This window comes from Procambarus clarkii, chromosome 37 (genome assembly GCF_040958095.1).
Source record: "Procambarus clarkii isolate CNS0578487 chromosome 37, FALCON_Pclarkii_2.0, whole genome shotgun sequence".
NCBI lineage: Eukaryota > Metazoa > Arthropoda > Malacostraca > Decapoda > Cambaridae > Procambarus > Procambarus clarkii.
Window position 1 is genome coordinate 10,311,044 of NC_091186.1, and position 27,957 is coordinate 10,339,000.

The following is a 27,957-nucleotide window of genomic DNA, read 5'->3' on the forward strand; positions in this document are numbered from 1 at the left end:
CCTACTATGCATGGCTCGATTTGCCTAATAAGCCAAGTTTTCATGAATTAATGTTTTTTTCGACTACCTAACCTACCTAACCTAACCTAACCTAACTTTTTCCGCTACCTAACCCAACCTAACCTATAAAGATAGGTTAGGTTAGGTTAGGTAGGGTTGGTTAGGTTTTATCATATATCTACGTTAATTTTAACTCTAATAAAAAAAAATTGACCTCATACATAATGAAATGGGTAGCTTTATCATTTCATAGGAAAAAAATTAGGGAAAATATATTAATTCAGGAAAACTTGGCTTATTAGGCAAATCGGGCCTTGCATAGTAGGCTGAGAATTGCGTTCTGGCTACTAGGTACGACATATATATATATATATATATATATTGGTAGCAGTCTTTCTTGTAAACATATATTATTAAATATGACCGAAAAAAGTAAGATTAATAATTCTAACACAAATTTTCTCAATATTTCTTATGTTTCTTTTCTTTTCACTGTCGATGGTAATTGAAAAATCAATTCTCCAAAATTCATTTTTATTTCTAGTCTGACGCGACACTTGAACACGTTTCGTAATAACTTATTACATTTTCAAAGACTTTAGTTTACACACACACAACTATAACCTGCAAGCACTAAACAGAGTTCTACTATGCTATAATTTAAACAGCTTTCATCTTATATACTCGCATTTGGGTGAGATGATATGTTACAGCAGTTTTGGATGAGGTGAACAAAACTTTCAACACAAGACAGAACATGAAACAATGGGTATAAATTGGGTAAATTAAAGGGAAGAATAGAAGTAACTGCAAAGGGCCTATTGGCCCATATTTCTTGATGCTTCTATATTGGTGCGGAGTCTTGAAGTGGGTAGAATATAGTTGTGCATTAATTGGCTGTTGATTGCTGGTGTTGACTTCTTGATGTGTAGTGCCTCGCAGATGTCAAGCCGCCTGCTATCGCTGTATCTATCGATGATTTCTGTGTTGTTTGTTAAAATTTCTCTGGTGATGGTCTGGTTGTGGGAAGAGATTATATGTTCCTTAATGGAGCCCTGTTGCTTATGCATCATTAATCGCCTGGAAAGAGATGTTGTTGTCTTGCCTATATACTGAATTCTTTGAGGCTTACAGTCCCCAAGTGGGCATTTGAAGACATAGACGACGTTGGTCTCTTTTAATGCGTTCTGCTTTGTGTCTGGAGAGTTTTTCATGAGTAGGCTGGCCGTTTTTTTGGTTTTATAGTAAATCGTCAATTGTATTTTCTGATTTTTGTCTGTAGGGATAACGTTTCTATCAACAATACCTTTCAGAACCCTTTCCTCCATTTTATGAGCTGTGGAAAAGAAGTTCCTGTAAAATAGTCTAATAGGGGGTAAAGGTGTTGTGTTAGTTGTCTCTTCAGAGGTTGCATGTCGTTTCACCTTCCTTCTTATGATGTCTTCAACGAAACCATTGGAGAAGCCATTGTTGACTAGGACCTGCCTTACCCTACAGAGTTCTTCATCGACTTGCTTCCATCCTGAGCTGTGGCTGAGAGCATGGTCGACATAAGCGTTAACAACACTCCTCTTGTACCTGTCTGGGCAGTCACTGTTGGCATTGAGGCACATTCCTATGTTTGTTTCCTTAGTGTAGACTGCAGTGTGGAAACCTCCGCTCCTTTCCATGACTTACATCTAGAAAGGGCAGCTTCCCATCCTTCTCCATCTCATAAGTGAAATGCAACACAGAATTCCGCTCAAATGCTTCTTTCAGCTCCTGCAGATGTTTGACATCAGGTACCTGTGTAAAAATGTCATCAACATACCTGCAGTATATGGCCGGTTTCAAGTTCATGTCGACTAAGACCTTCTGTTGGATGGTACCCATGTAGAAGTTCGCTAACAGGACACCTAGGGGAGAACCCATGGCGACCCCATTTACTTGCTTATACATGTGCCCATCCGGCCTCAAGAAGGGTGCCTCTTTAGTACAAGCTTGGAGTAGTTTCCTTAGAATGTTTTCTGGTATGTCAAGAGGAGTACAGGCCGGATCACGATACACTCTGTCCGCTATCATCCCGATTGTTTCATCCACAGGTACGTTGGTAAACAGTGATTCTACGTGCAACGAGGCTCTTATCCCTGCGGCCTGTGTTCCCGCAGTAAGTCAACAAATTCCTTTGGAGACTTCAGGCTGAAGGCGCAAGGGACAAAAGGGGTCAGCAAGCCGTTGAGTCGCTTTGCCAGTCTGTACGTGGGTATGGGTATCTGGCTGATGATTGGCCAAAGTGGGTTTCCAGGCTTGTGTGTCTTGACCTTTCCATACGCATACCCAGGTTTGTATTCCCCAATAATCTTTAGCAAGTGGAGTCCGGATTTCTTGGCGTTCACAGTTTCGATCAATCTGTTAACCTTTGCTTTTAATTCGGCTGTAGTGTCCTTCGTTACCTTTTGGAATTTAGTTTGGTCAGAGAGTATGAGGTTCATTTTCGCCAGATATTCGTCTTTTTTAAGAATGACGTATATTGGCGACTTGTCACCTCTCCTGACGACTATCTCCTTGTTCTCACGAAGGCTCTTAGCTGCCGCTTTGAGCTCGGGGGACAGTATGGTGCTTCTGTAGTTGCCTCGAATCTTTCTTCCTTCTGCAATAAGTTCTGCTTGTAAGATGTCTTTGGTGGTGACTTTTGTGTCTCGAGGTCGAATGTGTCGTCCAACAGGATCTCCAACTCCATTTTCCGTCTGAAGGAGAACCTGCTGCCAATATACACAAATATTCTGCATACACAAAGATAGAAACCATCCCCCCCCCCTCACTATCCGCGTGCATTCTTACATAACTGTGTATCGAAAGCCTGAGTTAATCTTGGGAAATAACATGCATGTGTCAGCAGATCTTATCCCCGCTATCTTATTTATCAGACCAGTGATGGAATGAGTTGAAGGTCGTGTGGCGGGTGTTTTGTGTGGCTGATAGCGAACCTTGCCCCGTGTAGTCTGCGGCTGTCTCTCTACCGGGCTGGAGCACCTAAGGTCGCTACCTCTCACAGCCTCTCTCATCCTGAAGGTGTCTGCTCTCTTACCGTCAGGGCGTGCCATGCTTCGAGGACCTCATCTGATTGACTCTGTTGACATCTCCTCTCACTGTGAAGGCATCTCTCACCAACAACATTCGAGCCCTAGTTTGAGAGAACACACAAGCGTGCCACGTACATGAACGATCCGGGTATTACACTGTGGTTCCACTTGAGACACTCCTGTACAGTCCGGATTGTTCCCCATGAGGAGGTGAGTGTGTTGTCAGGAGTTCCACGCTGACGTCACCAAGCTCAGGGCGGATGACGGCTCCAGATCCCAGATAACAGTAAAGATGATCTGCTGATTCACCAATTCGAAAGGAATTTTCGCTTACCACAAAGAGACCGCAGCTCTAAGAAGTAGAGAGCTGTAGCACTGACCTTGACTCTAGAAGACATGATAGCTACAAACCTACAAGAATCTCGGCTACAGAAGTAACTGAAAAGCAACAACAAGTGAGAAGTAGATAGAGAAACAGAGAGAGACAGAGAGACAGAAACAGAGCGACTGCCACCATTTCCTACACGACAAGTATTGTGTCACCTCAAGCACCAACATATTGCCTCTCGTCCGTGCCTGACTTCTGGGAGACGACAAAACATATATACAAAATATTCGAGCAGTGAAGATCAAGCTCCACCGTCACCATGGACCACAAGGTGAGTACCAGAGGCCGGCCCTTATAGCCACCTGACCACATCCATAACCCAGCGGGTTTTCTTCCTATTGGGGAGTGTTGTACATGCTGCTATGGCGGTGTGTCCACTCACAAGATGATTGACGCTGCCCAATACTGTCACTATGGCGGTGTGTCCACTCACAGGATGATTGACGCTGCCTAATACTGTCACTATGGCGGTGTGTCCACTCACAGGATGAGTGGCGCTGCCCAATACTGTCACTATGGCGGTGTGTTCACTCACAGGATGAGTGGCGCTGCCCAATACTGTCACTATGGCGGTGTGTCCACTCACAGGATGAGTGACGCTGCCCAATACTGTCACTATGGCGGTGTGTCCACTCACAGGATGAGTGACGCTGCCCAATACTGTCACTATGGCGGTGTGTCCACTCACAGGATGAGTGGCGCTGCCCAATACTGTCACTATGGCGGTGTGTCCACTCACAGGATGAGTGACGCTGCCCAATACTGTCACTATGGCGGTGTGTCCACTCACAGGATGAGTGGCGCTGCCCAATACTGCCACTATGGCGGTGTGTCCACTCACAGGATGAGTGGCGCTGCCCAATACTGTCACTATGGCGGTGTGTTCACTCACAGGATGAGTGGCGCTGCCCAATACTGTCACTATGGCGGTGTGTCCACTCACAGGATAAGTGGCGCTGCCCAATACTGTCACTATGGCGGTGAGTCAACTCATGTGATGAGTGACGCTGCCCAGTACTGTCACTATGGCGGTGTGTCCACTCACAGGATGAGTGACGCTGCCCAATAAACTCGCCCCTCGGGGCAATTAAGAAAAAAACACATTCCTGGCCACCAGAGGATGTGGGTACCCGCTGTATATGTGTACACCACTCGTAGACCATATATAGGAAAAGTGACCATGATGCATGAACATACAGTAGGTCTCTCTCTCTCTCTCTCTCTCTCTCTCTCTCTCTCTCTCTCTCTCTCTCTCTCTCTCTCTCTCTCTCTCTCTCTCTCTCTCTCTCTCTCTCTCTCTCTCTCTTTCTCTCTCTCTCTCTCTCTCTCTCTCTCTCTCTCTCTCTCTCTCTCTCTCTCTCTCTCTCTCTCTCTCTCTCTCTCTCTCTCTCTCTCTCTCTCTCTCTCTCCCCCCCCCCCTCTCTCTCTCTCTCTCTCTCTCTCTCTCTCTCTCTCTCTCTCTCTCTCTCTCTCTCTCTCTCTCTCTCTCTCTCTCTCTCTCTCTCAAATTCTCTAACCTTTTCATCATATTTCACCCCATCACAGTTCCTGAACCTTTAAGTGCTAACGATTCTGTTATACAAGGTAGCGAGTAATTACCTAATTGTAACAACTAATTCGTGATAAGCCAATAGCAGCACATTTCACCCTTGGCTAGCTTTTATTTAATGGTTTTCCTTAGACAAGCAGTTACTAACCATTACTCAGACCTTAATGACCTTGTTTCCTACAGAATGGGGTGATTATCAGGCCTGTTCCGGGCACCATAACACCAGCTGTGGACACTAAGGTAAGTAACCTGAGGGGCCAGATTCACGAAGCAGTTACGCAAGCACTTACAAACCTGGGGGCAGATTCACGAAGTAGTTACGCAAGCACTTACAAACCTGGGGGCAGATTCACGAAGTAGTTACGCAAGCACTTACAAACCTGGGGGCAGATTCACGAAGCAGTTACACAAGCACTTACAAAGCTGGGGTCAGATTCACGAAGCAGTTACGCAAGCACTTACGAACCTGGGGTCAGATTCACGAAGCAGTTACGCAAGCACTTACGAACGTGGGGTCAGATTCACAAAGCAGTTACGCAAGCACTTACGAACGTGGGGTCAGATTCACGAAGCAGTTACGCAAGCACTTACAAACCTGGGGTCAGATTCACGAAGCAGTTACACAAGCACTTATGAACCTGGGGTCTGATTCACGACGCAGTTACACAAGCACTTACGAACCCGGGAACCATATTCACGAAGCAGTTATACAAGCACTTACGAACCTGGGGCCAGATTCACGAAGCGGTTACACAAGAACTTACGAACCTGGGTCCAGATTCACGAAGCAGTTACGCATGCAAGCACTTACGAACCGGGGGGGGGCCAGATTCACGAAGCGGTTACGTACAACCTGTACATCTTTTCTCAATCTTTGGCGGCTTTGTTTACAATTATTAAACAGTTAATGAGCTCCGAAGCACCAGGAGGCTGTTTATAACAATAACAACAGTTGATTGGGAAGTTTTCATGCTTGTAAACTGTTCAATAAATGTAATTAAAGCCGTCAAAGATTGGGGACAGATATACACGTTCATAAGTTTAACTGAACTTAAAAAAAAGTTCCGCTTCTTGAATCTGGCTCCAGGACCAGCTGGAGGCATCAGGCATGTACATATCCACTGACGAAACCCGTGCATCTTTCTTCCATCGTGGCGGCTGCGTTTACATATATACAACAGTTTCTAAGAAGAGAAGCCTCTCAAGGGTCTCTATAACAACAATAACCTTGGCTTTTGAACTTTCCTCACTTGTAAACTGTTTACATTATGTAAACAAGGTCATTATGATTAAGGAAAGGTCTCGTTAAATGGTTGAGTACATGCTTGACAAATCTTAACTCATATCTATAATTCCATATTTGCATTCTGATAATGCTGTGGACATTGCTACAAGGGTTCGAACATGGGGCGTCGAGGGGCGGGGCCGGGGGGCGGGGCCGGGGGGCGGGGCCGGGGGGCGGGGGGGGGGGGGGAGTTCGCCTACTCTCCCAGGTCGGGAGAGACGTTTGAGCTAGTAACTTAGTATAACACTTAGTAACTCAGTTCACCTGGCAGTAAATAATGACCTGAGAGTTAGGAAACTGTAGTGGGCTGCGTCAGGTGAAGAGCAGTTGTTGGCCACCGGGAACTTGATAAGCACAATAGGCTTCGTATCTCCCAGCAATTTTAAACTTGTCGATGATCTCAGACCACTTATTGACAAGGGAATCCCCGACCGTACAAGTGGTTGGGCACCATTCCTTTCCCTCCGTCCCATCCCAAATCTTTATCCAGACCCCTTCCAAGTGTTATAATGTCGGAATGGCTTGGCGGTTTCCGCTGATAATTAAAAAAAATATTGAGAAGGGGGAATGTGACACACAAGGGGCAACAGTTTTAAGTTCAACAAGCCACAATATAACACACACAAGGGGCAACAGCTTCAAGTTCAACAAGCCATAATGTAGGACAGGAAACAGGAGATGCTTTCTCACCCACAGGGTTATAAACCCATGGAACCACCTACCCGCCCAAGCCGTAAATGTTACGGTTTGAGTGTGTGTGTGAAACCCTTGACAAGCCGCCGGTTTCTTGCCCCTTTGGAGGCCGCTAGAGCTGGCGGCCCTCATGGCTTCTTCGTATCCCCGACGAGACCACTAGAGAGACAGCGGCCCCTCAGGTAAATACGGGTGTCACCAAGGGAACAAGACAGTGGCAACACTCCACCACTGTTGCCACAACAGATAACGCGGGAACAATGGGTTACACAGCTGCTTATCGTTTTAAATATTCACGAATTAAAAAAGTAGTAAAAATAGATTAAATTAGGAAATTAAATTAGGAAAACAAACTTGAAATTGTTAAGCAAATATTGCTTTGCTCTTTTTGAATATTACAAATAATCCCAGTGTCAGGAAAATACACATTACTGCCAACAAAACCAAAACAACTAACATAACCTATCCTTGGACTAACTAGCCTAACTTATTCATATCTAAATATCCTAACTTATCTTCGTCATCCTATCCTAACTAACCTTAATTACCATCCTATCTTATCGTCATCACCCCTAGCCTAGCTTATCCTAACCATTTTAGTCCAACTTATACTAAACCATCCTATCCTACCCATGTTATCCTAACTTACCTTCACCACCCTATCCTAGCTTAACTAAAACATCATATCCTAACTTATCCTCATGCACCAACCTATCCTAACAGTAGTAGGGATGGCGGTGTATGGGCCCTCTTTCTTCGGGAAAAAGAGCCGCTACGCCCCCACCAGATTCAACGAACTTTGGAAAAAGGGCCGATATGCTCTTAAAGGTTTCTTATGGGGAAAATTCATTTTTTTTTCAGTTCTTGCTGACAATAAACTTTATAATCACAGAAAAAATGGAGAAACTGGTGAAAAATATGAACTGAACATGCTGTGAACATTTTGCAGAACACGGAGTGAATACAGAAAACACGGAAGAAAATGTGAAGAGCATAGAGAATATAGAGAAAATATACAAATACATTAGGATTATTAAAGGTTTGGTTATGTTGGGAATGGGCGAGATGAAAGAGAGATAAGGGATGTGAAAGTAAGGGGGGAAAGGGTAAGGTGTGATTTTTGACCGTGTGATTAATACATAGCTGAATGAACAAAGGGTATTGAAGGTAAGGTGTGATTTTGACCGTGTGAATATTAGCACGTTAGTGATTATTTACATTGCCGAGTACAAAAAGGGTATTAACGAACATGATGTCTACTTTTGATAGACTGGAGAGGGACTTGATCTGAAATAATTTGATAAACTAAAATCGGAGGACAGGAATTGGAGCTCTGTTATTGTCCTGATTTATTTTACTACGTTTGAAATATGACTGTTTAAAATTTCAGGAAAATAGGACTGCTAGTATTGAATCTACGAGAGAGAACTAAGGCTGAGAACGAGAGCTGGAGCTCGGTAATTGTTCGGAACTATTTTACTATGTCTGAAATACAGCAGTTATAAATTTCAGGGAAATTGGTCTGTTACTAAAGAACTTGTACAAATGAACTAAGGTGGGGGACATGAGCTGGAGCTCAGTAACTGACTTGATCTTATTTACTGTGTCTGAAATACAGAGGGTATAAATTTCAGGGAAATTGATTAGGTATTAACGAAGATACGAGAGGGAACTAAGGCTGAGGACAGGAGCTAGAGTTCAGTAATTGTTTGTATTTACTGAACTATATCTGAAATACAGCGGGTATAAGTTTTAGGGACATTGATAGGATATTAACGAAGATACGATAGTGGGTTATGGCGGAGACAGGAGCTAGAACTCGGTAATTGTTCGGATCTTATTTACTACGTCTGAAATATGACTGTTTAAAATTGGGCTATTAGTAGCAAAAATGCTGTCTCTGTCAAATTTGGGTCTTCAATTGGACTCTGATTAATTTTGGTCATGAACTGGACTCTTATGAAATTTGAGCTTAAATTGGACTCCACGAATTTTGCTCACAAAGTGGACTCTGAATAATTTAGGTCATCAACTGGACTCTGATTAATTTTGGGCATAAACTAGACTCTGGCTAATTTTCAATCTTTACTGGACTCTGTCGATTTTGGGCATAAATTAGTCTCTGACGAATTCTGTCTACAACTGGACTCTGATGAATTTTTGGCATGAACTGGTCTGTGACTAAATTTCGGTCTTTACTGGACTCTGTCGATTTTGGGCATAAATTGGTCTCTGACTAATTTTCTGTCGTTAATTGAACTCTGATTATTTTTGGGTATAAACTGGTCTCTGACTAATTTTCGGTCTTTACAGGTGAAACAGCCGTAAATGCATATAAAAACTAAAACTTGCTGTTAAGATGTCTGTTTTCCTTATTCTCAGTTATACGAAAGCTAGCTTTATTCTGACTTTTTATAACAAACTTCTATGAAATTATTTTCTCATAAGAACTCTTAACAAACTTTTATGAATAGTTATCTGAAAATGGTCTTTGAAAAAATCCGCGGGTTTGAAAACATACAAAAATTGACCGTAGAGTTTATTATCAGTAAGAACTGAACCTATTTGAATTTTCTCCATAAGAAAACTTCAAGAGCATATCGGCCCTTTTTCGCAAGTTCGTTGAATCTGGTGGGGCGAAGCGGCCCTTTTTCCTGAAAAAAGGGCCCATATGCCGCCATCCCTATACTCCTAACTTACCCTAAACCATCCTTTCCTAACTTATCCCCACCTCCCTATCCTAACCTAACCAAACCATCGTATCCTAAATTATCCTACATTTTCCGCAGCAGAAAGGTTTTGAAACCATGTATTCCCGTATCCACCAGGAGCAGGATGGGTGGCCTGGACCTACTTTACAGGAAAGGGGCCTTCAGAGCTCCGTCAACACAATCTATGTCCCGACAGAAAGGGACATGAATGGTACCATGAGGACCCCCAGCTCCGGCCACGTCCTTGATGAAGAAGCCATCGAAAAGCCAATTTCGTGAGTATAGGACATCGAAAAGTGTAATATTGTGAGTATAGGACATCGAAAAGTGTAATATTGTGAGTATAAGACATCGAAAAGTGTAATATTGTGAGTATAAGACATCGAAAAGTGTAATATTGTGAGTATAGGACATCGAAAAGGGTAATTTCGTGAGTAAAAAGACAGCAAGAAGCCTATTCAGTTAAGGACATCTAAAAGATTACATCTTGAGAGTAAGAAATCGAAAAGGCTAAATTTTGGGAGTAGAGAACATAGAAAAGCCTAATTTCTTGAGTTCAGGATATCTTAAAGCCTAATTTCTTGAGTTCAGGATATCTTAAAGCCTAATTTCTTGAGTTCAGGATATCTTAAAGTCTAATTTTTTGAGTTCAGGATATCTTAAAGCCTAATTTCTTGAGTTCAGGATATCCTAAAGCCTAATTGCTTGAGTTCAGGATATCTTAAAACCTAATTTCTTGAGTTCAAGATATCTTAAAGCCTAATTTCTTGAGTTCAGGATATTTTAAAGCCTAATTCCGTGAATACAGAAACATGTTGTCCCTCCACGATCAAGCTGGTGATCTTGCTTGATCTTATTTTATGCTTTACACAATGACCTCATAACGCCGCATCTTATCTATGAGAAAATTCTCGAGTTTATATAAGAACTCGAACCCTTGACCGTGTTACCCAAGTCCATGACACGAGTTCGAACACGCACCCAAAACGACTAACGTGTTTGTTCTGGGCAAATTACTGTATAGTAATCAATGATTAATGGACTCAATAGTAATCAATGATTAATGGACTCTGTAATGGCCTGTGATGCAGCTCACCTGAAGAAAACAAATCAAAACTAGCAAAAGTCCAAAGATAGGCATCAAGACTGGTTCCAGGGCTGAGGGGGCTGAGCTACGAGGAAAGCCTGAGGGAACTGGATCTCACCACACTCGAGATGAAAAGAGGTAGAGGGGATATGATAACGACATATTAGATTCTAAGGGGAATTGACAATGTAAATCAAAGCTACAGACAGCAGACTGAAGGGACACAGTCTTGTAGTACACAAAGTATTTGTTCCATTGTTAGTTGAAGTTAAAACACCCACCCACCCACACACACACACACACTAGAGGAGCGCCAGGAGGCAGGAGTCACACTGCAACAGGCTCCAGGAATATCCAGTTACCTAAGTATTAGGAACAGGTTGAGGGCTGTAAGTGGTATCCCAGGATACATGAAGGTGTAGGCAAGTTGAGAAGTGACTAAGACACAAGAAATAAGCAAGAAAGAGAGTGAAAATTCTGTGTTGGAAAGGTATATATATATTCCAGTACATAATAACGTCAAAAACTAAGATGGCTGCCACCAAGGGGGTAGAAACCACACCAACATATGATTGTCTCAAGGGATTCTCACACTGAAGATATCATGAAAGGAGGTTTTCTTGGCAGGTGAGAGGACTCAACTACCAAGCGAGACAGGTTGAGGACCTTCTAAAGCAGTATGAAGAAAAGTAATTGAATTTGAACAAGAAAATGAAGGTTTCAAGATTTAGTTTTGTAACTTAAAAGGAAGTATTTTTCAGGAAAGGTTAGGAAATGACCAGCTTGACTGATAAGGTAAGGATACTGGAGGATCAGATCAAGGAACTAGTGAAAGATAATGAGCCATGGAAAGTGAAGAGTGGTGAATTTGAAAAAAATGAACAAGAAAATAGACTCATGGTGAACAACTCCACGGTATCCTGAGGACTAACATGGAGTTTGGCGAAGATATGTTAAGAGAAACTTGATTCACAACTCAAATAGAGAAGTTAATAAAGAACTAGAAAAGTACAACGAGAAAATAAAATAAACATATGCGCAAATTATAAAAGAGAAAGAGACGATAAAGGAAATGTGTTTGGAAGTCAAAGCCAGAAATGACCAACAAGAAGCAGACATTAAACAAGCAAGTACGAAAGAACTGGTAACCAACAGTAAACTAGTACAAAATACTGCAGATACAAAAAAGTCCATAATAATTTTCGGATGTTTAGAGAAGGAAATATCATCTAGGTTGTACAGAGCAGCAGAATTATAAAAGAGATAAAATCATTAAGGAAATAGTAGCTTTTGGAGAAGGCCTCACTTCAAAGGAAAGTGTCAGTGATTTTAGGAGGGAACATATGAGAAAAACAAGAATCGCCTCCTAAGGGTGACTTTTAATGAAGTAAAACAAATGACGGAAGTGCATAGAACTACCAGGAAATTGCAGTGATGAGAATTTCCAACTTTGGTCATTAGGACAAGACCTCTCAAAGGAAGACAGAAAAAAGTTGAAACTAAACCTGGATGAAGCGAAACACAACTTACAAATTATGTGGAAAGGAATTACAAAACTCTAAAAAAGAACGAGACCTAGGGGTGATTTTGGATAGTAAGTTGTCGCCAGAGGAACACAAAGAACATTGTGAGAGGAGCGTATGCGTCGCTTTCCAACTTCAGAATTGCTTTTAATTATATGTATGGTGAAATACTAATGAAACTGTTCATGGCTTTTGTAAGACCAAAATTGGAAAATGCCACATTTGTATGGTGCCTAAATCTAAAGAAGCACATCAATAAACTGGAAAAGGTGCAACGGCATGCTATAAAATGAGTTCCGGAACTGAAAAACAAAAGTTACGAGGAGAGACCAGAGGCATTAAATATGCCAAAACTAGAAGATAGAAGAAAAAGAGGTGATATGATCACCACTTACAAAGTAATAAGAGGAATTGACAAAGAGGAATTCCTGAAACTAGTAACATCACGAACAAGAGGACACAGATTCAAGCTAAGGAAACAAAGGTGCCAAAAAAATATTAGGAAGTTTTCTTTCACGGAGTGGTAGACGGTTGGAACAAGTTAAGTGAGAAGGTGGTGGAGGCCAAAACCGTCAGTAGTTTCAAAGCGTTATACAATAAAGAGTACTGGGAAAACGGGACACCATGAGTTTAGCTCTCATCCTGTAACTACACTTAGGTAATTACACACTAATAACCCTACCTTCATCATACAGGAACTGCGAGACGATGATCCACGTGCTGAAGGGTAATGTGGGCACAGGACTGTTGGCAATGCCAGAAGCCTTCATGAACGCTGGGCTCTGGGTGGGCTTCGCGGGCATCCCTATCATGGGCATCATCTGTATTCACTGCATGAATATCCTGGTGAGTTCTGGGTCCCAGTTGGCTTTGTTCGTTTTTACCACAATTGAAGCTGGTGGAGGTGAGATATATCGCCTTATAGTTTAAAACATCCTTTCTATAGACAGCTTGCTTCGACGGCATGTAAACATTAATGTTGTCAAATTCTACCTCCAAACATATATATATATTGTTAAAAATTTTCCCGAGGGGCAAGTTTAGCTTGTGGTAACATTGAAACTGTGGGGACCAAACACAGCTTGAGGTCAATGTAAACTTTCAGTAATGTATAGAAAGGCTAATGATAACCTTATGAATATCTTTGACCAGGTGATTACTACTCACACTTTTAAGTAAGACTACTGCAAAACTAAACCTTCTGTCTCTTTTGTTATGTAAATTTTAGGAAACTTGTAGAGCTAGTTATCTGCTTCATTATTATGTATAATATTTTTTTATTTGTTACTTATTTATGGTGTATATACATATTTTGATTGCACATATTCAAAAGTGGGTGAATAAATGCTTCTCAAGTTAGACTTAACGAGTCCTGGTCAGGCAATGTTTGCTCTTGCTAGATGGTCAACAATTGATTAAAGACCACTTTAATAAATGGTAGTACGCATAGCAGCTGTAGATGGTATGTACAAAATATGGACTGTTGTATCCAAATACAGTAATGTTTTGTGCTGTTAATTTTCTAGAGGACTTGAGAAAGTAGTTAACCAAACCTAACCTTTCCAACGTCTAGAATAGTACATAAGTTGGCCCTAAAATTTAGTATACGTGGATTAGGACTGTTTATTTGGGTTCTGAAGATGTTAGGGGATCAGGTTTTGCTTATATTATAATTTTAGCCATTAACTATACATATTAATCATTAATAATTTATCCTATACACTTTTAACATGCTAATGAAATTTTAATTAATATTAGGAGTTTGAACAGCGAATTATCCAGCTAGACTTACAGTCAACTTAATCTGTTACCGTAGAGCAGAGTGAGTCAACTCTCCCCTCATTTTCAATCAAGATTCAGTGGTTTCCAGTTTTTAGTAGAAGCTTTGCGATTTAAATCAGTTTATATAAAATTCATTAAGATGAAAAAAAAATAACAGTTAATAGTTAACTTGTAAAAAATACTGCGGTGTTATTTTATACTTGTATAATCCTGTAAAATATGTTTACCCATTACTAAATGCTTTATATTTCAATATGTAGCCCCAGGTCTATTTCTAAATTACTGCCAAAAAAATCCACTTACCCTTATAAAAATCAACTTGTTCAAATCAATTGTGGTTGGGTCACCGAGATTGTACTTCTCTCTACCTCGTCTCTAGTTCCTCGTTCAAGCCTTCTGCCACCTCGTCCATCTATTACATTCCCTGCTTACCTGCTCCATGGACATTATCAAGTGGTTCTGTACCATATACTTTTAAAGAGTGAATTTTTTGTCGATAAATAACAATGTTCTTGACTTCAACAGAAGCGCACTTACACAGAGCATTTCCCTATTGACGATTCAAGGTGTTTGCTAGTCAAGTACTGAGTGAACAGTGTGCGGCTGATGCTGGAATTAGTACCACTATGACTTTGAAATTGAAGTCGTGCTCCTCGGAGTCTACCGTCGAACAGAAAAGGAAATCGCTGCAGCCCTTGTGAGAGCAACTACTTAGTCCTGTAAATGTCACTAAGTCGCAGTTCAATTGTCCTGTTCTGAGTATGGCACTGTGGACATGAAAACTGAACTTCGACTTAATAATTATATTTCATTCACACAAGCTGAACTGCAGGCCATCCTGGCTGGTTTGGATTTTCAAGACGATAAAGATGTTTTCGTATTTGTCGATAGCCAAAAAGCACTTGATTCCTTAAACAGTCAAAATCCTATCTCCATGTCCATAGTTGAGGATTGTAATAAAATTATAAATCAGATACAGCTGAAAGGTCACAAAGTAAATTTCACGTGGATTCCATCTCGTATTTGAATAGTGCGCAACAAGGTGGCGGATGACTTGGCCAAACGCGCCACATAAGAACAAAAGTTGACATTGCATAGACATTGACATTCCAATAAGACAAATAAGAAGCAAAATCAGAAATATTCAGGCACAGGCAGAAGTTGAGAGGAGAGGTATAATGTATGAGAGAAGTCAAACCATGCAACACTACATGTATGTGAGTCAAAACACCCATTTCACTTATGGTAAAAGGAGAAATGCTTGGAGTGACTCTGTGCACATGTGGCTCAGGCTTGGGTACAAATATTAACGGGAATATGGAATAGTTGCTAATGATAATAACACGAAGTGTAAACTAAGTGGTATGTTAAGGTCTCACACCCTCACCCATTATGTTCTTGATTGTCCGTTAATTAATATATTCACAAACACTGAGATAAGGACTGTTCCTGAACAAAAATCCTGGCAATGTCACAACGGAAAAGTTGATAATATTCTGGAGAGATATTCCGGCTGTGCTCCTACCAGAAGGGGTCCTGAAAAACGTAGCCATGAAGACACGTCAGTGAAGGTACATAATTCATCCTCCACCTTCCCAGCACAAGTGACTGCTGCTCAACCAACTGAGCATGATACACTCGACCTCTCCTCGTCGTCTGATGATGACTCAATCAACGTCACCAATGTATCCACCACCAACCTTACAAGATCAAGAACCCACATCTCAGAACCCGGACTCCATCCAAGGACGCAGATGCACTAGTAGAGGAAACGTACCAAGGAATTTCAGGCGCCCCATAGAACAGACATATTTCCAACATATGCCTCAAAGTGTGTTACCAACAAGGACCCTTGAGAACAAACCCAGACGGAAGTACAGAGTTCCCTAACCCAGAGGAACTCCGAGAAAATGTCGATGTCAAGCTGCTCCAGCCTGACCTCATAGACAAACGATAGTAGGAACTTTACTCAACGGCAGTGTTACTTGCCGCAGCAGGACGACGAGAAGCAGGACACCGAGGAAGACGACACAAATAGAACAGGGGGGGACAGGGAGACAGAGAGAAGGAGACGGAGAGAGAGAGAGAGAGAGAGAGAGAGGGAGGGGGCCCAACAAGCAGGCTGATGGCACTATGAAGAAGACGAAAGACGACACCACAAGAATGCAGACTGGACTGAGAGCTTGGTGTGAGGGGCGGGGCTTGACTGGTGTCTCCCTGCCTGTGATCACAACCTAAGTTTACTGTCCAGCAGTTGTGTTAAGTCTTGGCTCTTCTCTCTGCGACTACAACACTTCCTCTCTACTCTATTCTTCAGTTATACCCACTTCCCTTCTCTCCCATTGGGAACTTCTCTTGTATTTATCGCTCGTTCGTTCAGTAGTTGGGGAATTTATTCAGTATCAGCAAACTAGGTTTTTAAAATAATGTTTTCTGACCAAGGAATAAGTAGGAAAACTAATGACCATCTCTGTTACCCTCACACCATTTCCTGACCACTGACATTTCTCTCCCGTTGAACCTGTGACTTCTTCTAGGTCACGAGTTCGAAGGAGTTGTGTGGACGGCAGGGGGTGAGGGCCATGAGTTACGAGGAAACAGCGTCCATGGCGTTCAAGCTTGGCCCCGAGGGATGCCGCAGGTGGCACCGGGTCGTGTACTACATCATCACCACCTTCCTCGTCATCACCCAGGTCGGCTTCTGCTGCGTCTACTTCGTCTTCATTCCCCAGAACATCCAGGAGGTAAGGAGAGACTCACAGAGACAGACAGACGTGTAGAGAGACAGCTAGAGATAATCACAGCTACTCATGCAGTTGTCATAGTTGACTCATGTCCTCATTATTCGCACACAATCGAGGGACACGTGTCAGGTACAATCACCGCCACCCACACGATTGTTCTCGATAACGTCATCGTGTTATTTATTGCCCAAGTGACTCTGGGTTTGTGATGATAAGAGCAGTGATATCTCTGGCGGCTCTACTTGATGTAGTTGATAACTGTGAGACCACATTGCTCTTCCTTGGCTGCCATACAATCACATATGTCTGTCTGTCAAGGCTGACCTGCTCAGAATGCTGCTTGACGCATACGACTCTAACCGACTGGCTTGCTAACCTGAACGAAGCTCTATAAGAATACACTAATCAGAGAGAGTAGCAGCGGCATTGGTCTATCCCTTGATTAATTGTCAGACTTTGCGTGACATCACTAGAGTGAACTGACATGGGATTGCAGCCAAGTACTGACATAGATGTCAGGCTTCGACCTGAACATCTTGTTCAACTCTGGCGTCCTGTCAGCGCCATCCATGATGTACATTATTGTACATTGTACATTAATGATTCTCTGAACTTGTAACATAAGCCGAGAATGTATTGTACAGTAACTAGACTCTAGGTGAGAACTTGTGTCTTCAGAGACACCCAAGGTGATGGGAGTCGGAGCGGAATTAACGCTATTGGTGTCCTGGCTCACCTTAAGCGCACAAGTCACCGCGCATCTGGGGTGTGCACCTTAGCTGAGATATACCAACTTACTCACGGAGACACGGGCACACAGGGAGATATACAGAAAGAGACAGAAAAGACACAGAGCCAGAGACACATACATATTGCGTAATATACATAGACAGAAAGAGACAGAGACTTTGAGACACCTTTTAAATTGTTATCGAAGATCAGTTCTACTAAAAAAATAATTCTCATTGATTTAATATTTCGTTTAAGACCCAACACCACTTCTCAGTCCCCTTGGTTCTATGTATCCTCAACTACCCTTAATTCTATGTATCCTCATCTCCCCCTTAGTTCTATATATCCTGACCATAAAGCAGGAAAAACCAGTCAAGTTGGAAGTGTCAACATGGCAAATAAAGGTTTAATTTTTCTCCTCCTGCTCCTGCTCCTCCAGGCTGTCAAGTGCATGACCACCAGCGGCACCAGCATCTCCCTCCTGGCGTACACTGCCATCTTCATACTGCCGCTGCTGCTTATTTCTTTCATCCCCAACATCAAGGTGAGTTTGTCATAGTTTACCCTGAATTTATCTTTGGGAGGGGAGGGGGGGGTCAGTAGGGGCCTCGGCCAGGACGTGACACCCTGAGGGCCACCATCACTAGTAGCTTAGACGGGGATAGGAACTTGAGGTTACCTTGAGGTGCTTCCGGGGCTTAGCGTCCCCGCGGCCCGGTCGTCGACCAGGCCTCCTGATTGCTGGACTGATCAACCAGGCTGTTGGACGCGGCTGCTCGCAGCCTGGCGTATGAATCGCAGCCTGGTTGATCAGGTATCCTTTGGAGGTGCTTATCCAGTTTTCTCCTGAAGCCAAAGGTTTCCCTACCACCTCACCACCCACTGTTTCAGAGGAATTTTACAGTTGAATTTTAAACTAAATAACCCACCTGAGCCCCTCTTGATGCACCTGCACCTTGCCCACCAGTACCTGGCGCCGGTGTCCATGATGGCAGGAGTGATCCAGATAGCAGGCATCATCATATGTTTCTACTACATGGTGAGGGACCTTCCTCACATCCACGAGGACCTCCCTGCCTTCGCCGGATGGTCGACCCTGCCTCTCTACTTCGGCACTGCTATCTACTCTTTCGAGGGTATCGGACTGGTGAGTACCAAGTGTGGGGGTGGGTAGTGTGTGGGCACCAAGTGTGGGGGTGGGTAGTGACGAAGTCCCTAACCTGGTATATACACGTAGAAGACCAACGGTCAAATATAGAGTTTCTTTACGCGTTAGATCGAGACTTGGGCCTTACAGAAGTCCTTGACAGTAATACCAACTTTAAATGTCATAAAATTTCAAACTAGTTCCTCAACATGGTAACTCCAAATGCCTTCCTGGGAATTTATGCAACGTCTGTAAAGTACACAGAGCCTAGAAATGAGCCTCGACCCTTATCCTAGCATGTGATTGATCAGAGTAGTTAACATGACCTGGGATCGAACCCTGGCTCTCAAAGAGCTTGACTAGTCCCTCTGTGAAGCAGGTGTCTCAAACTTCTCAACCAAGTAAGAATTAGGTCCGATAATGGGTGTTGCTATAAGAACGACCCGAGAACTTTCCACTTGAGTGGGAGCCTTTGATGCCAATAAGCAGAGTGGAAGATAAACACAGAAACTTTCCTTTCGTGAAGCAACTTCAGGGATGAGCAATAAGCATTTAACAAGGCTTTATAATCTCGTTGTCAGGAAAGTTTCCTGAAGGTGGACTTAGTGGAGACCTGATCAAGGACCGGGCCGCGGGGACGCTAAGCCACGAAATCATCTCAAGATATATGATACCTATCTCAAGATAGGTCGAGAGGCAGAGGCGACACAATCTTCAGTATAATAGAACATATAACGTTAATAGGGAACGTATGCACAGCAATACGCAATATAAAGACTCTTTTATATCAAACTGTCCACAATTTACCCTCTTGAAATTTCTGCTTTGCAATCACTGGTCGTGGAACCAAATAACAATTACAGAAACCTAACCTAAACTAACCTAACCTAGAGTTAACAAACTGTAATCCGGACCTATATGTATATACACAGCGAGAAATGCGGCACATCTCTCAGAGTACATACCTTGGTCGTCTGACAACGGCTGTTCATGACATGTTTTCCTACACTGGTGTTTTGCCATCAAAGAATCAACCCGCATTCCATTTCCTATTCTTTTCTCTGCACCACTAGGTACTGCCGCTGGAGAACAAGATGAAGACCCCGGGAGCATTTGGGGGACTCAGCGGTGTCCTCAACACAAGCATGTTGATCGTGATGTGTCTGTTTGCTTCCTTCGGCTTCTTTGGCTACCTCCAGTACGGCAGCACTGTCCAGGGGTCCATCACTCTCAACCTTCCCGCCAGCGACCCGTGAGTTTTGCCGCTAGCGAGCGGTAACTCTGCTAGAAGTGCACACTACTACAGTTTAGGATGGCCTGTTGCATCTTGGCTACAGTTTTCCCGGCTTGGCTCCTTCTTTTGATAATTACTTATGTTTTGCATGCTGGGAAGGTAGAGTCATGCTGGAACATGTTCTCCGTTATTGGGTACATGTTGCTTGCTCCTGGACTTGTTAATGGGGTTTAGGATGTGATTTAAGGTGTGATTTTCACCCCATGAACCGCAGTAACATAGTTTAAATACATGGACTGGATTAGTGGAGCTCAAGTCCACTACGGGCTCCCTAACCCGTGCTACTTGGAACTTTTGTTCCGAGAAGCTGAATCTAAAGCAGCATAGTGTAGTAGGTCTCCAAACACTGCAACTTAATCCATCAGTTCCCTAAGAGTCTGTACCATTCGCTTCGTTCAGAGTTTCATCAACATATGACCTTCACGTCTGTCCAAGCCCTGGTTTAGCCATGGCTGTAGCTAACGGAAATTCTTCGCTTGTCTCCCTATCTCCCTACATAACTGCCTGTGCATGGAGGACAGACTGGCGGAGGCGGTGAAGATCGCGATGGCGCTGTCCGTGCTCCTGACCTACCCGCTGCAGATGTATGTACCCTTCGAGATACTGATCCCCTCCGTCACCAGGCGGTTCACCACCAAGAAGGGCAAGCTGGTGGCTGAGTACGCCTTCAGGACCGCAATGGTTCTCCTGACCTGTAAGTTTACCTTTATTCATGTAAACCTCATAAATCTAAACCTAGATTATACAGTATATAGTCTCGCTTGTACAGTCGGGTTCCTTCTCGAATCACAATCTGGATCTCTGGAATTGAATCCAGGGGCTGGACACAAAGGGTTGGGCGCGTTTTCTATTACTTAATGCACATGTTCACCAAGCAGTAAATGGATACCAGGAGTAGTGTAAATGGATATATATATATATATATATATGTCGTACCTAGTAGCCAGAACGCACTTCTCAGCCTACTATGCAAGGCCCGATTTGCCTAATAAGCCAAGTTTTCATGAATTAATTGTTTTTCGACTACCTAACCTACCTAACCTAACCTAACCTAACTTTTTCCGCTACCTAACCTAACCTAACCTATAAAGATAGGTTAGGTTAGGTTAGGTAGGGTTGGTTGGGTTCGGTCATATATCTACGTTAATTTTAACTCCAATAAAAAAAAATTGAGCTCATACATAATGAAATGGGTAGCTTTATCATTGCATAAGAAAAAAATTAGAGAAAATATATTAATTCAGGAAAACTTGGCTTATTAGGCAAATCGGGCCTTGCATAGTAGGCTGACAAGTGCGTTCTGGCTACTAGGTACGACATATATATATATATATATATATATATATATATATATATATATATATATATATATATATATATATATATATATATATATATATATAGTTAAAAAAAGCCTTAACGAACTCCTAACTCCATACACTCCAAGCAAGTATAGTCTACAATCATCAGCAGATTTCCTAGAATTAATCAACTCAGTCACTACTCAGCCCGATGGAATCATTGCTTCCCTGGACGTTGAATTCCTATTTACCAACGTCCCAGTCGACACAACCATAGGAATGATACTGGACAGAGTATACAGAGACGAGAGCACCCCCAAATTAGACATACCCGAGCCACACTTGAAGAGTCTTCTCGAGGCATGTACAAAGGAAGCCCCTTTCATCAGTCCACAAGGAGACATGTATCTACAAACAGACAAAGTAGCAATGGGCTCCCCCTTAGGAGTGTTATTTGCTAATTTTAACATGGGAACCATCGAAGACAGAGTCTTCAGTAGCAGACAAAAAAACTGTATACTGCTGTTGTGTAGATAACACATTCGTCAGAGTAAAAGACTCAGATGAACTAGTTGATCTAAAAAGCCATCTAGAGAGAGAGTCAGTACTCAGATTTAAACATGAAAATAGTGAAAATAACAGTCTGCTATTCTTGGATGTATTAATAACAAAAACAGTAGCCTCTTTAAGCACCAACGTATATACTAAGCCCACCAACATAGGATTATGGCTGAATGGTAAGAGTGAGTGCCCCCAAAGATACAAAGTCAGTGTTCTCAATGCTTATATTCGTCGAGCGCTTACACACTGCTCCGAAAGTGAGTAGAGAGTTTGAAAGAATAACTCAGGTATTGGTGAACAATGGAAATAGCAATAACAATAGCAGCCGGCTTCCCGTCCTCGTCGAGGCCACTAGACAGATACTATCCTCCTGGTAAATCCAGGTAAAGGACAGACAGACATAGACACCAAGACAGTAGAGAAACAGAGATAGAATTATATAAAGGAGTCTGGTCCCGGTTGGACATTCGTATTCGTTTTCGTCACACAATCTGGAATTCCAGGTTCGATTCCCGGGCGGGACAGAAATGGTTGGGCACATTTCCTATCACCTAATAGGACTGTTCACCCAGAAGCAAGTAGGTACTTAGGAGTTAGTCAGCTTGTGAAGGGTTGAATCCTGGGGAGGGTTAGTAGTTCAAATTAGGGGGAACATCGATATAAGTTTAATTTCGTGTATATTTACTGGCTGCCTGTCCCTCGACAAAATTAATTACTAATCATAATGACAAACAATGTATTTGAGTTACCCCAAAAATCTTTTTATACGTTTTCTGAAAATCATATAATGGTCCATTTTCTTTCACATATTAATCATTAAGTAAGGAGAGACTACTAAAATATTTACAATAAAAAAAAAATCATGTCATCAAGGACACCATGTACCTACATACACCTACCTGAGGTCACCTACTGATAACATCCCCATCTTGGTCTCTGCGAACAGTCGTGTTGGCAGCATCCATCCCTAACATTGGGTTGTTCATCTCCCTGGTCGGAGCCGTGAGCAGCTCCACCCTCGCCTTGATCTTCCCTCCAATCATTGAGCTGGTGACCTTCTGGCCCAATACTGGAAGATGCCACTGGGTCCTCATCAAGGTGAGATATTAGGGCCACTGGGTCCTCATCAAGGTGAGATATTAGGGCCACTGGGTCCTCATCAAGGTCAGGTATTAGGGCCACTGGGTCCTCATCAAGGTCAGGTATTAGGGCCACTGAGTCCTTATCAAGGTGAGATATTAGGGCCACTGGGTCCTCATCAAGGTGAGATATTAGGGCCACTGGGTCCTCATCAAGGTGAGATATTAGGGCCACTGGGTCCTCATCAAGGTGAGATATTAGGGTCATTGGGTCCTCATCAAGGTCAGGTATTAGGGCCACTGGGTCCTCATCAAAGTCAGGTATTAGGGCCACTGGGTCCTCATCAAGGTCAGGTATTAGGGCCACTGGGTCCATATAGTGGAGAGAAAATAGGGACAATGTTTCCAATCAAAATCAATATAACATACGGATAAAGTAAATGCAGAAGGAACATTGGCCCCAGTCAGGCAGCTCCTATTTACACCCAGCCATTTTCTTTCCTATTTTGTTTAAACGACTAAACTACCTTTCTATTACAATATTTCATAGTATCCCTTTACATTCTTTTAAACAAATGTTTACCTAATTATATTTTCTATCTGTAAATTAACTGTTATAATTCAGCAGGAAGAGAAACGAACGTTGGCTCCACATGGCGTTTATTACAACAACAAACAGTGACGTCACTGGGTATAGGTTACATGACATACTATTTACAATGATTATAAAACAAACGAGCATCTGCTCAAAACATTATGCACCTAACCTATGTAGCACTTATTCATACAAAATACCTTAATCCTAACATTACTTTTTAATTAAACTCTACCCCTACAGGTTATTAAGTCTATAAGGCGGTCGTATGACTCTTCCTGATTTTCTCAACTTGGGTTCCAGGCTTGTTACTTCTGGGAAACCTTCTTCTGAATTACAACTGTCGAGTCTCTAGGGTTAGCTGTATCCCCATTACCCTCTGCTGTCCCTTGCTGTGCCTCCCTGTCTCCTACAGGTGCTGCCACCCCCTTCATTACTAGATATATACAAGAGTTGTTACATTCTTGTACAGCCACTAGTACGCGTAGCGTTTCGGGCAGGTCCCTGGAATACGATCCCCGCCGCGAAGAATCGTTTTTTCATCCAAGTACACATTTTACTGTTGCGTTAAACAGAGGCTACAGTTAAGGAATTGCGCCCAGTAAATCCTCCCCGGCCAGGATACGAACCCATGACATAGCGCTCGCGGAACGCCAGGCGAGTGTCTTACCACTACACCACGGAGACTGTGTGACGTATTATTAGCATGGGTATCACTAGTTGCCCCAAGGGAGCCGGTTGGCCGAGCGGACAGCACACTGGACTTGTGATCCTGTGGTTCTGGGTTCGATCCCAGGCGCTGGCGAGAAGCAATGGGCAGAGTTTCTTTCACACTATGCCCCTGTTACCTAGCAGTAAAATAGGTACCTGGGTGTTAGTCAGCTCTCACGGGCTGCTTCCTGGAGGTGGAGGCCTGGTCGAGGACCGGGCCGCGGGGACACTAAAGCCCCGAAATCATCTCAAGATAACCCCCACCTGAAGGGTCTTTAAAATTCCCCGTGAACCTTGGCATGAGTTGATCTGCATGTCTTTTTTCAATTAATGTTCCTAAAACTCTGCACTTGCACGGTGAAATTTATGCATGCGGCCCAATTCATCCATAATTTTACCTTCTACCCAAGGCTTAGTAGTTCCAAAATTACTTGCATGTACTGCATTCCCCTCGTTAAACAACAATTTCTCTCCCTGAGCCGACTGATTGGCCAAGCTAGTTACAGATTTATCTTTATCTAGATATGTTTTACTGCTTCCATGTGCACTTTAAAGTGCCTATTAAACAGTAATTCAGAAGGAGATTTACCAGTGGTAGAATGACCAGTTTTTCTATGATTATACAAACATCTGCAAAGCTTTGTATTAACAGTACTTTCCGTGAACCGCTGTAACCCTTCTTTTAAGGATCTCTGCTCTCTCAGCCAGACCATTTGAAGGATTATAGGGGGCAGGTGTTACATGTTTAATACCATTCTTTCTAACAAAAATCCTCCATTTCCCCTGAAACAAAATAAGGATCATTATCTGACACAACCATGTCTGGCAATCCAAAATTACAAAATGTTTTCCTTAGGAGTTCACAAGTTACAGATGATGTGGTGGAATTACACACATGAACATCCAGAAATTTGGTGTATGAATCCATCACCACTAGGTAATATTTGTTATCCACAGGTCCAGCATAATCTATAAGAAGTCTAGACAAGGGTTTTTCAGTGCTGGGCCAGGAAAGTACTGAGGCTTCGGATTTCTGATAATTCTTAAAACAAATGTGACAATTCTTAGTTACTTCTGCAATACCCTGGTCCATTTTTGGCCACCAAACCAAACTTCTAGCTTCTGCTCTCATAGCATTTATGCCATTATGGCCTACATGCAGCTGTTCCAAAATCTTACATCTCAGTTCTATACAATTCTATACACCACTCTATTCCTATACAAGAGTACATCCTGGTGAATACTAAGGTCAGCCTTCACTGCAGCATACTCTGACAATAATAAATTATCATTCCAACCATATCTGACTAACTTCATTAACATATTTAATTTGAGAACTCTACTAGTTGCCATCCTAATAGTCTGGAAGGATATATCCTCAAAAGACATAGATTCTACCAGATTAACATATTCCACTGGAATTCAATGCCTTCTGTCACAGGCAATCTACTTAATGCATCAGCTACTACATTATCCTTGCCTGGCTTAAACTCTAAATCATACTCAAACTACGAGAGTAGTAATGCCCATCTTTAAATTCTAGCATTAGCATTAACTGGAATTTGTTTACCTCTGCCAAACAATCCTAGCAGGGGTTTATGGTCTGTTCTAGCAAGAAATTTCCTCCCCAGCAGAAAATACCTCAGTTTTTTACGGGGTATACCGAAGCTAAGGCTTCTTTATCTAATTGGGAATAATTCTGTTCTGCAGGAGATAATTTCTTGCTAGCAAAATATACTACTTTATTCTGACCATCTTCTTCCTGTAATAATACACACCCCACTCCTACTGGGGAAGCATCTACTGTACCTCCAGTTTTAACGGGAGTCTATGAGCAAAATTAGTGAGCACTGGAGAATTGATCAACTCCTGCTTAATATTCCTGAAGGCATTCTCCTCTCTTGCTGCCCACTTAAATCTAGCCCCTTTTTTCAATAATTAATACAAGGGCGATAATTTTGTTGAAAGGTTCTTCACGAACTTACAAAAATATGTTACCATCCCAACAAAAGACTGTACTTCCCCCACTGATGCTGGGGCATCTATTATAGCAGCTACATTTTTGTGAGGAGTAAAGCCCTTACCTGAAATATGATACCCCAGGTATTCAATGGCCTTGGTCTTCAATGTCATTTATAATTGGGAGTATGAGGTTCTTGCTGTCGATCTTCCAGGAGAAGTTTGTCGATTGCTTGAAGAGCAGACTTTGAATCACAAAATATTATTCCTCCTCCAATGTTTTTTAATGTACTGGTAGCTAGTTGTAATGCTGCTAGTTCTGCTTGTGTGGAGGTCAGCCAGTTGTTTAACCTGACACTGACAGTCTTTGTGCAAATATTATTTCTATAAAACCTACATGCCGCTGCAGTCCGTCCAGTAGAGGATTGGACTGAGCCGTCGGTGTAGACACAGTGCTCGTGAGATCTTAAACTCTCGATGGAGGAGGCAATTGTTTCAAGTGTGAGAGCTTACACACTCACACACAGTTGTCTAAATTCTTCCTCCCGTCCGTCACCTGGTATAGGTTACATGACTTACTATTTACAATGATTATAAAACAAACGAGCATCTTCTCATAACATTATGCACCTAACCTATGTAGCACTTAGTCATACAAAATACCTTAATCCTAACAGTAACAATTTGAATTCAATGTTTTTGAGTTCTTTCATTCGTGTTTTTCAGATTCCCAATAACATATCCAATTGCCAGTTTGTCCACTAGTTATGTGACCCATTTACACACCGTTTATAATGAGAAAATTGAGTGTCTTCACATGCCACTGTACACTAACAACCTTGGCACCTCCTCAGAATGTGCTCATCTGCGCGTTTGGTCTGGTGGGCTTCGCCACTGGCACAGTCAGCAGCATCCAGAGCATCATTGACTTCATGGTTAATGGGCAGAAACAGCTCCCCCCAGCCTGCTAGGCTTACCCCGGGGGTCTGAAGTCTCTCACCCCGGGGGTCTGAAGTCTCTTACCCCAGGGGGTCTGAAGTCTCTCACCCCGGGGGGCCTGAAGTCTCTTACCTCGGGGGTCTGAAGTCACTCACCCCGGGGGACTGAAGTCACTCATCCCGGGGGGGGCTGAAGTCACTCATCCCGGGGGCCTGAAGTCACTTACCCCGGTGAGGGGCCTGAAGTCACTCATCCCGGGCCTGAAGTCACTTACCCCGGTGAGGGGCCTGAAGTCACTCATCCCGGGGGCTTGAAGTCGTCAGGCCAGAACTCGCTCATAAGGCTCCTTGGTCATCACCTTCTGACATCCTTTAAAAAGGGAGAGGTGGATAGAACCTATTGGACATAAAGCTAAGAAATCGTTGGACAAATGCTAAAGACATCCTGGACACCGATGTCACTCACTGGACTAATGATGGTATTACAAATCAGAAGAACTTATATTACAATACTCAAAAATATCATTACATAATGGTATTGTGTAATAAAATAATATGGAATTTATATTCTAGATTTTACATTAACAATGTATTTATTACAAAAATATACCAGATCTTTTAACTTTTTGTTTTCAACTTTACTCAAAATTCCTTGTGCACTGTTATTAAGAATTATGTTATTCTTACTATTGATGATGGTGTGGGGGGAGGGGGGAACTCTCCATGATATAATATATAATGATATATATATAGTAAATATAGTATATATATAGCTGATATAATAGTAAAGTAAGTAATTGATTTTAATAAATATTA

General features: G+C 42.5%; 1 protein-coding gene across 1 annotated transcript; it reads left to right on the top strand.

Moving 5' to 3' along the window:
• Nucleotides 1–2,968: 2,968 nt before the first annotated feature.
• LOC123765786 (proton-coupled amino acid transporter-like protein pathetic) lies at nt 2,969–27,763 on the top strand. Its single transcript, XM_045754537.2, has 11 exons — nt 2,969–3,721; nt 5,183–5,239; nt 9,806–9,963; nt 12,994–13,144; nt 16,618–16,824; nt 17,996–18,100; nt 18,524–18,703; nt 19,777–19,955; nt 20,519–20,691; nt 22,806–22,957; nt 27,058–27,763. Exons 1-11 carry the CDS (start codon nt 3,710–3,712, stop codon nt 27,172–27,174), a joined length of 1,491 nt encoding a protein of 496 aa, XP_045610493.1. The 5' UTR covers nt 2,969–3,709; the 3' UTR covers nt 27,175–27,763.
• The last annotated feature ends 194 nt before the right edge of the window (nt 27,764–27,957 follow it).

Bases quoted from the DNA above. Each gene is read 5' to 3' on its own strand.
- LOC123765786 (XM_045754537.2), top strand. The intron at 5,240-9,805 runs GTAAGTAACCTG...CGTATCCACCAG, and splicing joins CACCAGCTGTGGACACTAAG to GAGCAGGATGGGTGGCCTGG. The intron at 9,964-12,993 runs GTGAGTATAGGA...TTCATCATACAG, and splicing joins GCCATCGAAAAGCCAATTTC to GAACTGCGAGACGATGATCC.